This window comes from Amia ocellicauda, chromosome 3, assembly GCF_036373705.1.
Source record: "Amia ocellicauda isolate fAmiCal2 chromosome 3, fAmiCal2.hap1, whole genome shotgun sequence".
Lineage (NCBI taxonomy): Eukaryota > Metazoa > Chordata > Actinopteri > Amiiformes > Amiidae > Amia > Amia ocellicauda.
In genome coordinates this window covers 26,189,902-26,206,266 of record NC_089852.1, presented here as the reverse complement: position 1 = coordinate 26,206,266, position 16,365 = coordinate 26,189,902, and the positions used below count along the sequence as shown (strand labels likewise).

Below are 16,365 nucleotides of genomic sequence, written 5' to 3'. Positions count from 1 at the left end.
GTTAGGGCAATTTCTTTCATCTGTGTAAACTGAGAGCTTCCACAGCACAGGGGTTGAATACTTATGCAAGCAACATATTTCAGTTTTTTTTATTTTCTAACAAATATTTCCAACATATAACGAATGTTACCTTACAATAATTGATTTTGAGTTTCAGTCTTTTAAAATAAAATATCAAACTGAACGAAAATGCAATGCACCATTTGTAATTTAGTAATATGACAGAATTGGTAAGGGGTCTGAATAGTTTTGCAAGACACTGCGTTCTGGACTCTTTAGCTAAATTTCTGGGTTGTATATCATTTTAATTTTAATTTTTGTTAGTTGCTGGTTTTGAACTGCAAAGTCAGCAGTTGATAAAAACAAATAAAGGACCACATATTGTAACAAACACCCGTGTTCATTTAATATCAACGATACAAAGGAATTGTATTGCACAAAGTAAAATATGATGTGTGTGCGCGCCCGTTAACAATATTTCATGTTGTATTTGTTGGCTTGTATATCTGGACTTGTCAAGGCTACTGTAGCGCATTTCTTGTTCTCTGCAAATAGCAGCAGACATTCCTCCTAATAACACCAATTGCATGGTATCACTTTTAATCAATATTTGTTGATAATAAATTTACCTCATATCCAAACATTAAACCAAAGGCTTTGTTTAGATCGTCAGGTGAGTTTGTTTTGCAACTATATGTCAATGTATAGTGTATCTGCATGTATGACTAATTTCACTGCTAATTTCTTCCAATTTGTAAATCAAACCGTTCTGTACAGGCTAAGAGCTTTCGTACTTGTTTCAACAGCCAAAACAGCACCGCTAGAATTGATACACATTAAACAACGTTATACATATATACAGCACAACTCTTAAACTCACAGCTAGCGACACTTGTAGAAAGATATAACGGACCTATAGGATCATCTATAGATGTGCGCAGTTTGAAGTCGTACAGATTTGAAGATCTGCAAGTCAGTCCTACGGTAGCTTACCCTCGCTTCACAGGTGGCGTCCTGCCCGAGTCCAGTCCATCAACTCCCGACTTGCAGAAAACGTTAATTTCGCACAGCAATCGAGAAACCGCAGTCCTCAATGTCTTAAGCCACCAGCTTTAAGTCATTTCATAGTTGCTGTGGTGGCCATCGCTAGAGAAGTTTATTTTAATCACTACTTGCGTCTCTGGAAAATAGTAGAGGAAGGCACAGAAAGTGCTGTAATTAAGGGATAATGCGCGTTAAACTTCTCAAATCACATGTATTAAAAACACTGCAATTTGCATTTCATTCACACAGTGATATCATGCCGCCTGTTTGGCTCTCTTACTCGGCATTTTCCCACACACGCCAGATCTATATAATCAGCTGTCATTGCCCCCATCAGATTGTCTGCATGTTTATATGTTATATCTATACAGCGAACTATATAATTGCCTACACCGTTTGTCTCTCCGTGTCTCCCCCTGTTGTGTTATTTCACGTAAAACACATTTTTACAATGTCACAATGTTGTATGCCTTTTATTTATTTTTGTAGAAACAATTATTCCATTTTGCTGCAATATGCTACAGATTCTGCTGCAGGTATATTTTCCTGATGTGGTCTGGAACCGGTATTGCTACCTGTGTGTGTGACAATACAATGAAGTATGAAGATGCTTTACAATGATCACAAACCTCTGTCTCTTTCGAGTCGTGTGTTGTGTTTACCAACACGCCGGTGAACTGAAAGGACAGGGTAGTAAATTCCGAGCGGGTGAACAGTCTTGGGTTCAAATTATAGCCTGTTTAGTTCTCGGATTACAGAAAATCATATGTTTTAAATTACAGTCAGGAGCAGATTGTGAACTTTTATGACAAGCCTCCATCTGAACCAAGCCCGATTGATTCTTTATTTATTTGATTTATTTGATTCTGATTTCCCGTATCTATAACTTTCCAGTGTGACCTTCCAGCGATGGAGAATGTGCTTTTAAATCAGCTGGAGTCGCAGTAAGTTCGTGTCACACACCTATATGTATCTCGCAGTGTTTGTTCTCGAAATCTCGGGGACCTTCCTCTTGCCACGGCCATGTTACACCAATATCTCACCGAGCAGCCGCCACTTTGCACACTTTGCACACTTTGCACACTTTTCAGTGACAGCTCGAGCTATTAAGTCATCTGCATTATCTGTAATCTTGTTAGAAGTATATCTCAATAAATAGATTATGATTATAACTACTACTACACGTAAGACGAAATGCTTCATATTTGCGTCCAGATGTAAATTAATGTACATCATTTTAAAATGTTACTTAAGCTGTTCTATTTTTTATATTCGAAAATTATATATATACAATAATTGTATGCTACGTATCACCTCTCTCCCTCTCTCTCTCCCTCTCTCTTTCTCTCTCACTCTTGACAGATCTATTTAAATAAAAGGTAAAAGTAAGACAAAAGGATTCATGTAAAACGTTGTTTATTAAAGTGGGTGATCATTTTGAAGCCCTTCTGAGTTTGGCGACTGAAAGGCAGCTTTCATTAACGTATGTTAATTACCTTAATTAGGCTTGCCCTCGGGGTCGTGTGACATAGTAAGTTCTCGCAACCAATCGGCGAGCTCTCTGGCAGAAGCCGAGTGGGTTGTGACACATCAGATCCATATGTACGAAGTGTCCGGGGAAATTGCAAAGGTTTCCCATGATTTTTGTGGGACATTGTGCTTAACTCTATTTAACTCTACACGGGCATTTAAGGAGGAACTGGAAATACCTTTGCAACTGTAGGAATATTGTTGTGTTGTTTTTTTCTATCCTGTCTTTTTTTTCCCCTCGTGTTGTTGTTCCTGGTGTTAATTCTGCAGATGGATGCGGTACAAGTCCTCTCTCGCTAGCGGTGACTTGATGCAGCCTTCCTCGGCGCTTCGTTTTTATGGACTCGCCGATCAATGATGACGATGAGTTCGATGTCTGATAGTTTGATTGCTTCTGATCCGTCCAAATCGGCCTTCCTGGAGTTCGGCCACGGGCTCCCCGCTCACCAGCAGCCCTCCCCCGGACTGTCTCACAACCACTACCCCGTCCACGGGCTGCACTCGGGCGGACACGCACAGCACGACGGTCCTTTCTCTCCGACCGCTGCCTCGTATGGGCGCTCGCTGGGATACCCGTACCCGAGCCCGGTGGGCAGCCACCACCCCAGCGCTTACCTCTCCTATCAGCACAACAGCCACAGCAGCACGCTGGGACACACACGGATAGAGGACACAGGTGACTCTTTCTTTCTGACCTCCTTCTCTCCCATCATGCTGTACAGGGCACGTTTTGTTAACGGTTTACCTGTGGATGTAATTTGTGACAGATACTATCAAATCAATGATATTCACTTTTATATCTAGTGAGCTGCCCACCACATATGAGCATGGTGTGTAGGTAGGCGTGTAGTGCCGATAACATGTAAATAGTCTATTGTCTGCAGGGCTGCTCTCTTAAATACGCAAATAAATAAAACACTTTTTGCGTGCAGCCTCCTACACTTCAGTGTCAATCTAAACTTTCTCTGCCCATAACTGAGAATTGGGCAGGAGTTTACGGGCAAGCAAATCATTTATTATCAGATGTCTCGCAATGAACATTTTATTCGGCCCAACCTCACATTTGGTGCCCTGTTCTGCACATCAAAATGAGAGACGTCCCCTATATAGGCTATATAATTAATTATTTAAAACGGATCAGATAAAATATTTAGCATGGGAATATAATTCAGTGTTAACATTATTCCAATATTGAAACAAATAAACACAATCAATTGCCATATACATGTGCCTTTAAGGCATTCCATGTTATGGACCGTGGGAATATGAAATTGTGGTCAAATTGTTCATTGTAATCAGTGTGTCTTATCCCCATGGCCCGTGCAGCCCATTATTGCGCGCCCCTTAGTAAAAGTGAACAAAATGATAAGAAAACTGACACGTTTATTTATTAATAAATAATACACATTTAGTTTTGTCGATATTTATTTCAAATGTTTTTGTGATTGTCTCATATCCACATGCACCATTTATTACTTATACACTCTCCCTAATCAATTAGCTCCTCGATAGATTTGTAAACACTTTACAATTGTGTTTCACGGATTGCTAAATACTCATTAGCTTAGACATTTCTCTGTCACTTTTTCTGCATTGTATAGTCACTCTTTAAAATATTTTAAACATTTTATATGCTGTAATTTCCGTCGTTTTCGTAAAAAAATTGCACTTTCATTCTGAGAACTTAACAATTTTTTTTTTGTAAAACACAATTTGTATTTTTAACATAATGGGTTATTTTACCACACAGACGTGTTAAAAATACACATTATCGTGTTGTGCTTTGCAAAATGTTAACACAAATTTGTTACCCTTGAACAAACACTGAATGTGTTAAATTTAACACATTACTTCTAATAGTATTGTCCACACACACACACATATAAGCCTATATATATGCCACAAATCATATCTCTCTTTGCGGTCTCCCACAGGACTGGTTTTAATAGGCTAAAAACATGCAGTCTGAAAACGATTTTGAAATGATTTCTGGATTTGAAACATTGTCCCAAAACAATGTTTAAAATGTCTTCTGAAATTAACAGCTTCGTCTGGTTACAATTTCCATAAACATGAATCGTCCATAGGCCTTCAAATTGGTTTTGTTTTTAACAAGGTAATAGGCTATACAATAACCTCTTAAGTGTTAACTACCGTCTGTAATAACTGTGAAATAGAATATACTACACTCTTAAAACTAATGTGTTAAATTCAACACATTCGGTGTGTGTTCAAGGACAACACAATTGTGTGTTAAAATTCACCAACACAATACTGTGTCTTTTAAGTCTTTGTGGGAAAAACACATTGTATTTAAAATACACATTATTGTGTTAACATGTTAACAGTTGTTTTGTCCTTGAACAAATACAGAATGTGTTAAATTTAACAAATTAGTTCTAAGAGTGTAGCAGTAATTGTGTCAGCTATATATAATTTAAGACCAAAAAATATTATTAGAATATGTTTTTAAAATTAAAATTAAGGACTGACATTCCACTAATATAAATGCCAATAGACTCTGCAAATTTCTTCCCTGTTCATTACACGTTTCATACTTGCTTCAAGCAGTTACATTTATTACACATTAAACAAAGTAATATAATGTGTGTATATGTATGTATGTATGTATGTATGTATGTAAGTGTGTGTATGTAAGTGTGTGTAGAGTGTTTGTATTTGTGTGTGTGTGTGTGTGTGTGTGTGTGTGTATATATATATATATATATATATATATATATATATATATATATATATATATATATATATATATAGGCCTATATTTGTATATAATATTAAAAAATGTTTTCATTCTCATAATAATCCCACGTAAAAATTAGTTTGTTTTGCTTGCCCATGCTTCATACTGAAAGACCTCAATAGTGTATAATGCTTTACTATGATTTCCCTAAAATGACCTTATTATTTAACTGCCTGTGAAACCGTGGCGCTTGATCCCGCCGCTTTGAATAGAAAGGATCTATTGTATCATTTACTATTGCCAAAGTCTTAAAGTACAATAGAGATAATTGTTAGAGACTCTGCTATTTTACCTGGGATTGAATACTGAAGTCTTCCACTCAGCGAATAAAATGTCCCATACGGGCCTGTTGAAAGGAAATGCAATCAGCAATATTAGATCTCCATATTACACTTGGAAAATGTAATGTCTTTTGTTTTACAATGCACTCCTTAAAGGCTTGATTTAAAATTGGTTTAATTTGATTTTAATTTAGTTTATATATATATATATATATATATATATATATATATATATATATATATATATATATATATATATATAAATCCACGGTTTGGAGCACCTAAGTAAATAAATATATATTTACATTCGTACAAACTTGTTCTGGCTCATTTAAACCTGTCCGTAAAAAACATTATTCCTGAGAGCGAAACAGGGATTGTTTAAAAGTACATCTGAAATGTCTGCAGATTGTATAAACACGACAGTCTTCTTCAGGCCAGAAAGAGATTAGTCTTATTCTACCACTTCGTTTTGTTTAGAATCGGCCTAATTCCGAACCCTTTAAAAAGTCATCAGTCTCAGGTTGTCTTTTTAAATGTCATTGTGTGTCGGTGTCTGTGTCTTTGCGTGATCCAAATTTGATCTGTTGTCAGGAAAAGAGTTTATACCTAACACGTATTTTATTATTAATCATTGTGTTACTCGAGTTGTAGGTGCTGTAAAATGTATTTTTAGTCTAACTTTTGACTTAACCTATAAATCTCAATCGTTAAATTAGTTCAGTTTAGTCAGTGTCACTATAAAGTACATGTGCATATCTGGACGAGTCGCCTATAAATCAGTTAGCTGTCAAAAATACTGCTTTGGAAAAGGCAAAAGCAAAACAAAAACTACAAGTTAAGCTTTTATCCTTATAAATGTCTCCCTTATTAGCCTATACAATTTATGCGGGTTATAGTGTAGTTATACAATTCGGTTTAAAGTCCCCCACTTCACATCAAAAGCTAGTACAATAGGCTAAATGTTGAGCTATGCAAGGCAATAATGTAAAACAATGTGACGATTAAATGGCAATGTTGTGTGTGTGTATGCAGGTAATTAGATGTGCATCTATGTCTGTCTGTCTCATAGCCCAGAAAAAATATGCCTTTAATTGCATATCTTAAAGTAATACATATATCCACAGGCCGCTGTAGTTTCGTCTAGTTTTTTGTAAAGTTTATTAATCTACACATGCATGGCTTAAATGCTATGGAAAGACAGAATTACAAATTTTTCATTTTACAGTTCCCCTTTGCGTAAACTATAGGGAATTATTTTCAAATGTTCAGTTCAAATAGGATAATTCGGTACGTGTAAAGCATCTGCATTTTAGCGCCGAGTGTTAAACAGCGCGTCTAAAATTAATCGAGCCAATAAATCCCAAACATGAATGCATAGGCCTCTATCCATGTGTCTCTGCCCGCGATTGCACCATACACATGACATATTCTCCTAAGATCACAGTAGAAAAGCAGAGCATTTGTCAGGATCCTGATTATTACTCATTACATCAATAAATGCATACATGCATACATACATTGAAATAGACCTCTCAATTTTTGCCAACAAGACAACAGTCACTTTTAACATACTTGTTTAAACGGAAACAAAAGTTCCCGTTTCCTCATCTAATTAATTTAAATTTTCAACACGTTTCTTGAAGTGTCCTACTACTGTTGATCGTTATTAATTATTATAATTATTATTAACTTTGATTATGACCTGCTTGCTGTAATGTATTTCTGTATTGTCATGTTTAAGATCATGAGAAGTCTACAGTAATCGAGAATGGGGAAATCCGACTGAATGGCAAAGGAAAGAAGATACGGAAACCCAGAACCATCTACTCCAGTTTGCAGCTGCAGGCGCTGAACCAGAGATTCCAGCAAACCCAGTACCTCGCCCTGCCAGAGCGGGCCGACTTAGCAGCTAAACTGGGCCTGACGCAGACACAGGTAAAGAGCACAAAAGCCTATATAAGATATGTAATTATGAAACACTGTAACATTTAAGCAAATTGCATTGTTTAGTTTCCTTTTGTTTTTGTTTTTCCAGCCGTGTCATTTTTGCGCGTTATCGAGAGGATTTGCTTATTTTCAGAGCTTTTAGTGAAATATGTAGCGGTTTGTAATGAACAAGATTAGTACGCGGAAAATAAGTTAGCAGTTTAGTGAAGGAGGTGTTGTGGTTGCACATTTGCTATCTGGATTTGTGGATTGTCTTTTGATTTGACGCATGAAAATCCGTCTTATTATGACGGAATTAAGATGCCCAGTTTACACACACACTTTCATATATAGCTTAGACATATACAACGGGCCCACAGGGTACGGCCAAATCTCAGTTTAGAAATTAAAAACTTCTACATCACATCAAAGTAAATCATATTTTGAACAATTCGTTATTATAAAGTTTAAATGATGATTTGAACTAAAACCAGAAAAAAGAAATGAAGTGCAGGAACAGCATGTTATCAATATAGATCTTAATAAAAGTAATTATAGGAATAAACCCAATGAAGCACAGAGTGTATTAAAAGCTGACATCAAAGTGTTGCTACATCGCATTTAAACTTTACTTATAAGTAAAAGCACTGATGCACTACAGACATCTGTTGAAGCATTTATTATAAAACTGTTCTTAACAATACATTTAATTATAATCAAATAGTATTATTTATTGCTTATAGTGGATACATCTTCTAATGTATTAGCCATGCAGAATGGCATTATAAATCTATTGTTTTGTGTGTGTCCATTACAAAGTGGGGTTGAGTTTGTCATAGAGTAATTTACCCCACTGCCCTCACCATTTTCACTCTTGCATTAGGAAGCACTGTTTCTTCGTGTGAAAAATATTTTATTGTGACCAGTGAAAATCACAAACTTCTCTGATTTCTCCTTGGCTGAGCATGAACTTACTCTCTGTGTATTTATTGCTGTCAGTGTTGTTTTTATTTTCTGTGCACAGAAATATGGATTGTCTTTGGTCCGATATGAAGAATATGATCTACTATTTCTGTTTGTTTGTGTCAGATATTTGTCTCACACATTTCTGACATGGGCATCACACTGGATCCAAATGTAATTTAACTTTCCTCTGGAAGGAAACTGAGGCCAGAATGTGATACCTCACTGTATTATGTATTCTCTATTAGCTTTGTGTTATCCCTTAATTACTTAATTATTGCTTTTTACATTCCTGAATGGATCCTTAAAATAAACCATTCTAGAGATGGCTCTTGTTTCTTGAGCTTTTAAGCCACCCTTGAGTGGAATTTCCTTTTGATTTATTCGTTATTAAACAAAAGCATAATAGTTTTGAAATCAGATCAGAAAAAGGCCTGGAATAGGACATAGAGGCATCTTGTGGTTGTGAGTGTGTGTGAGAATTACAAAAACAAAAGGGGAGATATTACAGGGGTCGCTGAATAAGCTGTGTGTGTTAAGTAAACTATAATTTGATAAAACATCAATTCTATACATTTATGTTTTCATTAGGTATTTGTATTGTAAAATTGGGAAAAAAAAGTAAAAATAGTGAATTACCTAAGGGAGATACTTTACCAAATATTTTTAAAGTTAATGAAAATCTTTTGATGATCTAAATGTCAATTTACCTTTTCTCATTACTGTTTTTGGTTTTATATTTCAAAATAAGACTTAAGATTACATTCCCTACATTCTACTTAAAAGAGTGATTTATTTAGCACCAATTTTGAAATAAAGCTTGATTAATTACATACATTGATATATGTAGCATAATATATAGCAGAACAAAATATAACTTAAAGCACTTGAGAATGGTCATGTGTTAAGTTAATAGCTTAATCACTAACCAACTAATTACTAAATTGGAAAAAAGTTTAGGATTATTTTAAAGGGGACATTAGAGCAATGAAAGTGAGCAGCGAAGGGAATTAGTTGATTTTCCACAGAGTAGCAAGTTTATCATCTCCTCTGGTAATGAAAATGTCTACACACCTCTAGACAGTGTTAGATCTCAGATAAATATAAATATAGCCCTGTGGGAGACGGGCGCCCTTCTGTGAGCAGGCAGGGTGCACAGACACACACAGCGCCGTTTCATGAGCAGAGAGATTCACTGTACTTCAGGCTTCGCCCCTCTCCAAATAAAGGGCTATAGTGTAGTGTAAAAAGTGGGCTTTGAAGTGAATAAAGAAATTATATTTATCTATGTATCTCTCTGTCTATTTTTGCAATGTAAGCTTGCAATGCATACCCTTTTTCTCCAAAAATATATTGATATTGTGGAATTTTTCACAGATGTGAATTTTGGGAAACTCATGAGAGGGTGCATTCCTGCAGGAGAGGGTTCTGGCTGTGCTCCCTGGTTTGTTTCCATCAGGGGCACTTCTCAGCAGCCCCGCACACACACAACACTAATGGGAGAATTATGGAGTTCAGGGGGGAATATACCACGGCTTTTCATGCAACGTGCGAGACGCAGCATATTTTATCCGTGAGTGAAAACACCTGTTAATTTCACAAACACGGAATTAAAGAGATTAGAAATGCAGAACAGTTATTAAATTAAAGTGGACTTTTATGTGATCATTATCTTCAAACATTTTTTTCTCTCTCTCTCCCCCAAACCCCCCCCCATGACAAAAAGAGGCTAACAAAGGCTTTTTGTCCCGAAAAACCTGGGTTTGGAAAAATAAATAAATAAATGCATGTTAAAGCTACAGTTGGAATGTTTCAAAGCCAGTGACTATTTAATTGATGCAAGCACATTCCCCTGAGAGCTGTTAAAGTCCTGTTCTCTTTATCAAAAGGTCTGGTTGATGTGAACTTTAACTTTACTCTTGAAATACACAGGCCAGCTCCCTGCCAATTTGGTCCACTGGTGCCGTCCTTCCAGTGGTGATTCTGCTGTGTTGTTGGAGAGAACGAACGAGACATGTTAGGGGCCGACAGTGGTGTAACAGTGTTTATTGTGCTGCTTCATTGCAAACACACACTTTGTCACTCCCTATAAGCACTTAACAGCCTAATATTTTCCTACCACTTTATTGCCGAATGGCATTCGAATTGCGACAAGTGCTTAATTAAGGCATGAAACGTTGACGTACTTCTGTAACGTAAGATGCCACACCAATATATAAGGCCACAATCTAATAAATGGGAAGATGATGCCATGTTTTTGATATCCGTCTGCGCAACTCTCCTAGACTGTCAGTGCTGAAGGTTGTTTCAGGGAATTGAAAACTATAGCTTCCTCTGCAGAGTAGCCGGTTTCCTGTGTAGGACGCCCAGTATAAAGTGCACCCCAGTCTCAATATCCTATAGGTAGTTCTCCTGTCCCTTCCATTACCATGCAGGCAGATCTCAGGTCTAGTCCTATTTCATTTCAAAAACATTTGTTCTGGCTTTGTTTTTACACACTTGTACCAAGTGGCATATGTTCCTGTTGCCTAGCTGTCCCACCGGACTCAGGAACTGTCCCACACCTGTATCACACAAACAATTCTCAAAACCAAACCTCTGAATCTGCCAACCACCGGCACACGTTTACACACAATTATACATACACATTTCATAGATCTTTTTTAGTTCTATGCCATCTTTCTCTCTGTGTGGCATTTCCCCCTTCCTGGAGGGGCGGTGGGACTGTGTATTGTCTTGTGCCATCCTGCAGATTGACAGCCTGACTTCCAGCACCAGCTTCCCTAAGGTGCCTATAATCTAGGCCCAAGCTCCTCTGATTCCCATCGTTTTAGTGAAAGAGAACTGAAGTAGGGAATCCTTCAGCATGGTGCAGAACTGTAAACCCGAGATCAAAACCCAGCTCATTACAAGCAGGGGAGTAAGACACAAACGTTTGAGCCTTCTCAGGGTTTTTACCATCTGCATTAAGTTTTATCAGTACCCATTTTATGGTCCTGTGAGAGAATCTTGTGGCATTAAAATAACATAGTCTTTATATTCCTTTTTTTAACGCTTCATTGCTATGATTTGTCCCAGGCAAAAGTCATTGTTCCATGACTGCCTTACCTCACAACTGGCCGTCGTGAATCTCGCTAGCAGTCACTTTTGCTCTTGTTTTTTTTTTTTTTTCTTTTTTGGCAGATCAATATCTAACTAGAAATGACTTGGGGGGTGGGAGAAAGAAATGAAATCACGGGAGAAGTTAGACTCTACAGACCATTTCTTTGTTTGCGCACTCCTGAAAACTGAGTTATAATATGTCTAGGGTCCACAGGGCATTCGCCATTAGAGTGGCCCTCGGCTTTCCACAGTCCTTTCCAGAAACAAGTTAACACGCACGTAGTCCTGTCTCCTTTTCCCAGTAGCAATTAATCGGAGCTCTTGCAGAAACAGCAATGACGGAATTCGCAGGGTGATGTTCCATCCTGATAAATCTGTTTATTTGGTGGAATAGAGAGGGGTGTTCTATCACCTGTACCTTCGCACTCGATCATAGTTCCAGCTTGGTCTGACCCTACTCCTATTCCAAGATTAGATCACATTGGCCCTACTCAGGAACATACACGACCGTTTGTGTTAAAAATAATAATAATAATAAATTCTGTGACATTTGGACCGCAGCGGCATTTTTGTGCTCTTAATTACCATACATCTCAATCGGAGACCTTGTCAGCGGTTAAGGTTGCCACAGCGATCCAAACCAACAATTATAGCAGACTTATACACTCCTGTTTGATATCTGATGTAGAAATTGTGAGTGGAGTAAAAGGGCATATTTATGTCCTGGTTTAAAATACTTCCTCTTTCGAATGACTAACCAGTTGTGCTGCTGCAACTGAAGATGACTTCATTACTTGGTTTCCCTTTAAAATTAATAATTATAAGGATGTAAAATGTTTGGTGAGATTTCTTTCCCGCGTTCCTCTCTTAATGTAACCAGAGTTGTGATCTGTAAACCCTAAACAAATGGCACAATACAGGGATTGTTACCCCACATCTCCCCACATGCCAGACCATTGACAATAACAATTCTCCCACTGGTTGGGAGTCTTACCCACATAAAACAGCCCAGTTGTCTTAAATACACAGGATTAAAACCTCTCTGTAATGTTGCTTTCCACCACGAGCTGTGGGCTTTCTGTGCTGAAACACAGGCTAACAAATAAGAGATCTGCATAAGGACTAGGAAATGCATTTTCCAACATCCATTTATAAGAAATGTTCATATACAACATTCATTGCACTGATCAAAATGACTAAGTCAGCCATATATATATAGCTTATTAGACACTTTGCTTACTTTTACATATATTTACAATGTACACTTCTGTGTGTGTGTGTGTGTGTGTGTGTATACATATATATATATATATATATATATATATATATATATATATATATATAGACATCTATAAATAAATTGTGCCGACTAAAACAGACATATCTATATATATATATATATATATATATATATATATATATATATATATATATATACACACACACACACACACACATGCTTAACGGTTTTAATATAATGTACAATAAAATGCAATGATTGAATGATTGAGAAAATGTGGGGTCTACATAAAATAAGCAAGAAGAAAAATAGATTTTTGTAGAATAGTTTTTGGTCTCTTCTCACATTTAACGGCTATACATGGGCTGCACTAAATCTGATTGCGCCGGCAGGCAGTAATTGTTTTCTGTGTCAACATTTTTTTTTACAGTGTTTCAAACACTGTGGTTAAAAAATACAATGCATTTCTTTATGCTTCTATTAAAATGTATTTTAAAAACAATCCGAGTCTCGAGTTGACAATATTTTTGCATGTTCTTTTGTTTTTTATGAAAAGTCTCCTGGTAGCCTCTTTGGAACTTATTTTGTGCTTGTTTTCAGTTTTCTCGTTGCGGTTAAAAATGACCAAATAAACGCGAATGGAAATTTCAGAACAATAAGTGGGTTTTACAAAGGAAAAAAACAGAACCCCCAATGCCTCTGTACAATACTGGGCCTAACGCGACGCTTCTGCCCTCACAATTATCGGAAGGAATACCGTTGTATTTGAGGAACATATAGGCTATGTATTCCATTCTATCAGTACAATACTTCAACTTTTCATGAACTGCCACCTGATTTATGCATTTTTAATAAAACTGGTCCTTAAGCCCTCTCTCTTCTCCCTTCTTCCCTGCTTGTCTTTTCTTTAAGGTTAAGATATGGTTTCAGAACAAGCGCTCCAAGTACAAGAAGATTATGAAGCATGGCTCCAGCGGACCTGAAGGGGAGCACCTCCACACCACCTCCTCCATCTCGCCGTGCTCGCCCGGCCTGCCGCAGCTCTGGGATGTCTCTATGGCGAATAAAGGCGCGCCGATGCACTCCAGTACCTACATGAACAATTTCGGACACTGGTACCCAACCCACCACCAGGAATCTCTGCCACGGGCTCAAATGATGTGATGGATCATCTCAGTGGACAAACTTATTCTTTTTTTTTTTTTTATCCAACAATTTCAGAATAAATACCATGTTTTTTCTTTCGTATTTTCTCGAACTGTTTTTTTAAAGTAAAAATATATAAATATATTTTAATCCTTTCTAGTTTTAACAATGATGTGCCTTTAACAAGAAAGAATTCGTTTTTTTCTTTAAAAAAAAGAATAATTTGTTCTGATTAAAAACATGTATTTTTGTTTTATTTGATTTGTTTGTTTGGACCTCGGCCTTTTTTTGAAGTTTTGAACTTACATCTTGGAAGCACAGGGAAGACTTATCACAAAAATCTCGCGTAAAACATGTGTACTTTTTTTGGATTCTGTATGCTCTGAATGAAAAATTGTTGAGGATGGTTAAAAATAAATCCCCATTGTTTTAACTGGTCCTGCTGTAGCTTTCAGTAATGACGACAAAAACATTGACCCCCACAACCCCCACCACCACCCATATCTAACACATTTCACTTTCAAGGGTGCACTAGAGACGCCTTATTTGTACAATTGAAAAAAATAAAATAAAGCTCTATAGCCAAAATTAACACTGTGCAAAATAAACTCCATAGCAGTCCATACTACCAATAGCAGAATAAATCATTTGGATTTGTTACTAAATAGGAAAATTACTCCAGGAAAGGAAATCTGCGGAAGACTTGGCGAAATTAACCACTTGGTGATATTTCGTTCCGTTTTCGTTTTTTTTTTATCTTTTCAATTTTTCTTTTTTAAAAACACAGTTCCATTCTTTCGTATACCGACTGTGAATATGAGGAATAAATTCTCATTTCTTATTATCGCTGCCTTTCCTCAGCTCGGTCAGATCATTTATTAATATTTGTAATATAATATTAATTTATTCATTTCTAGTTACGTTTAATTAATATGTTTTGTATTAGCCTATTATTGTTGTACATCTATATTTGGTATTGTCCTAACGATGGGGTATTGGCAATTAATTTAAATAATGATATTTAAGAAAGCCCCTATTTGATTAATTGGTTGTATGAAAGTGTTTTCTAGGAAATATGTAAATTACCTGTAGCTGACACATTACGAAGTGAGATATTACTCTATCGATGTATTATTTCTGTTATTAAATGTTGTTTTGCGGATTTGTTTCGGTAACATGTTGCTCATGCAGTCTTACATTTTAAAGAGCGTTACAAATGTTAATCATGAGGCTTTACTAATCCGTACTATGTCACAAAATACAGCTTTTGGCTTTTAGGTACAACCCCATTATTAGGCTAGTTCAATGACTGTCAATGCTATGGGAACTTCGACGGTTGTTCAACAGCTGTAGCTAAGGTCACTAGGGGTAAAAGAAAAAAACAGGCCTTATTGATGTAATGAGAACCCGTAAATTACATTAAAAAAAATACATTTAAAAATGACTAGGATGGAATAGACAGACAAACAGAGAGGTTGGTTATATATTTAATTTTAAAATCTATATTTTTAAATCATCGTGCTTCCACCAAATAAACAAATCGATTGCCATAACGAATAGCATTTTGTGGTAACCCACCTTGAAGAAGATTAATCTTCTGCCAAACACAAAACGCTATCAGGTGTTGGAATCATCGCTTAAAATTGTGAGAAAACATGTTTACTTTTTAAGTTTATGTGCCCATTTCATTTCGGATTTTAAAAAATAAACAGGTGCACATTGGAACTGTTTATTTCATGTAAAGTGATACGTTTCCATTCCGAATCAGCGGTTGAAATTATGCCATCCAAAAAAAGAAAAAAAAAATTGGAAAAGTTTGTCGAGTGATAAATTTCACCACACATGTACGTGGGAATTTGACCTTACCGTGGTTTATTTAACATCGGGGTAGAACTCGTTAATTTTATTTAAAAACAGAAACTTACAAGTCTGTATTATTTAGCCGAGCTTCAACTATAAATGTGTCTGTTATATAACATTTTGGAATTAATTTGAGGTAGACTTAATTTACTAATCACTCACTTCACTACAATTAACCGCAAAACTTGTACTAACTACAAGTGTCATACACAAATACATCGTGCTGACCGAAATATGAGATGTATTTTTTAAATAATTGTAATAGGGTGCAGACTGCATTATTTTCTGTAATTGCCTGGTGTGCTGCCAAGTGCATACTGAAAGAGCTGTCAAAGCTGTAATATTACAAAGCAATTAAAATCTATCCTTTCTTACTCCCCCATAACATATTACACATTTTGACAGTTGATTGAAATGTAGCATTTCAGTAACTTAACACTACACTTTTTAATGTTTTATTATTATTAATAATAATAACAATACGCATCATAATAATATTACTACGGTCA

General features: G+C 36.3%; 1 protein-coding gene across 1 annotated transcript; it reads left to right on the top strand.

Annotated features, from left to right (window-relative positions):
• Positions 1 to 2,590: 2,590 nt before the first annotated feature.
• dlx4b (distal-less homeobox 4b) lies at positions 2,591 to 14,429 on the top strand. The gene is made up of 3 exons (XM_066698708.1): positions 2,591 to 3,250; positions 7,361 to 7,554; positions 13,763 to 14,429. Exons 1-3 carry the CDS (start codon positions 2,929 to 2,931, stop codon positions 14,012 to 14,014), a joined length of 768 nt encoding a protein of 255 aa, XP_066554805.1. The 5' UTR covers positions 2,591 to 2,928; the 3' UTR covers positions 14,015 to 14,429.
• The last annotated feature ends 1,936 nt before the right edge of the window (positions 14,430 to 16,365 follow it).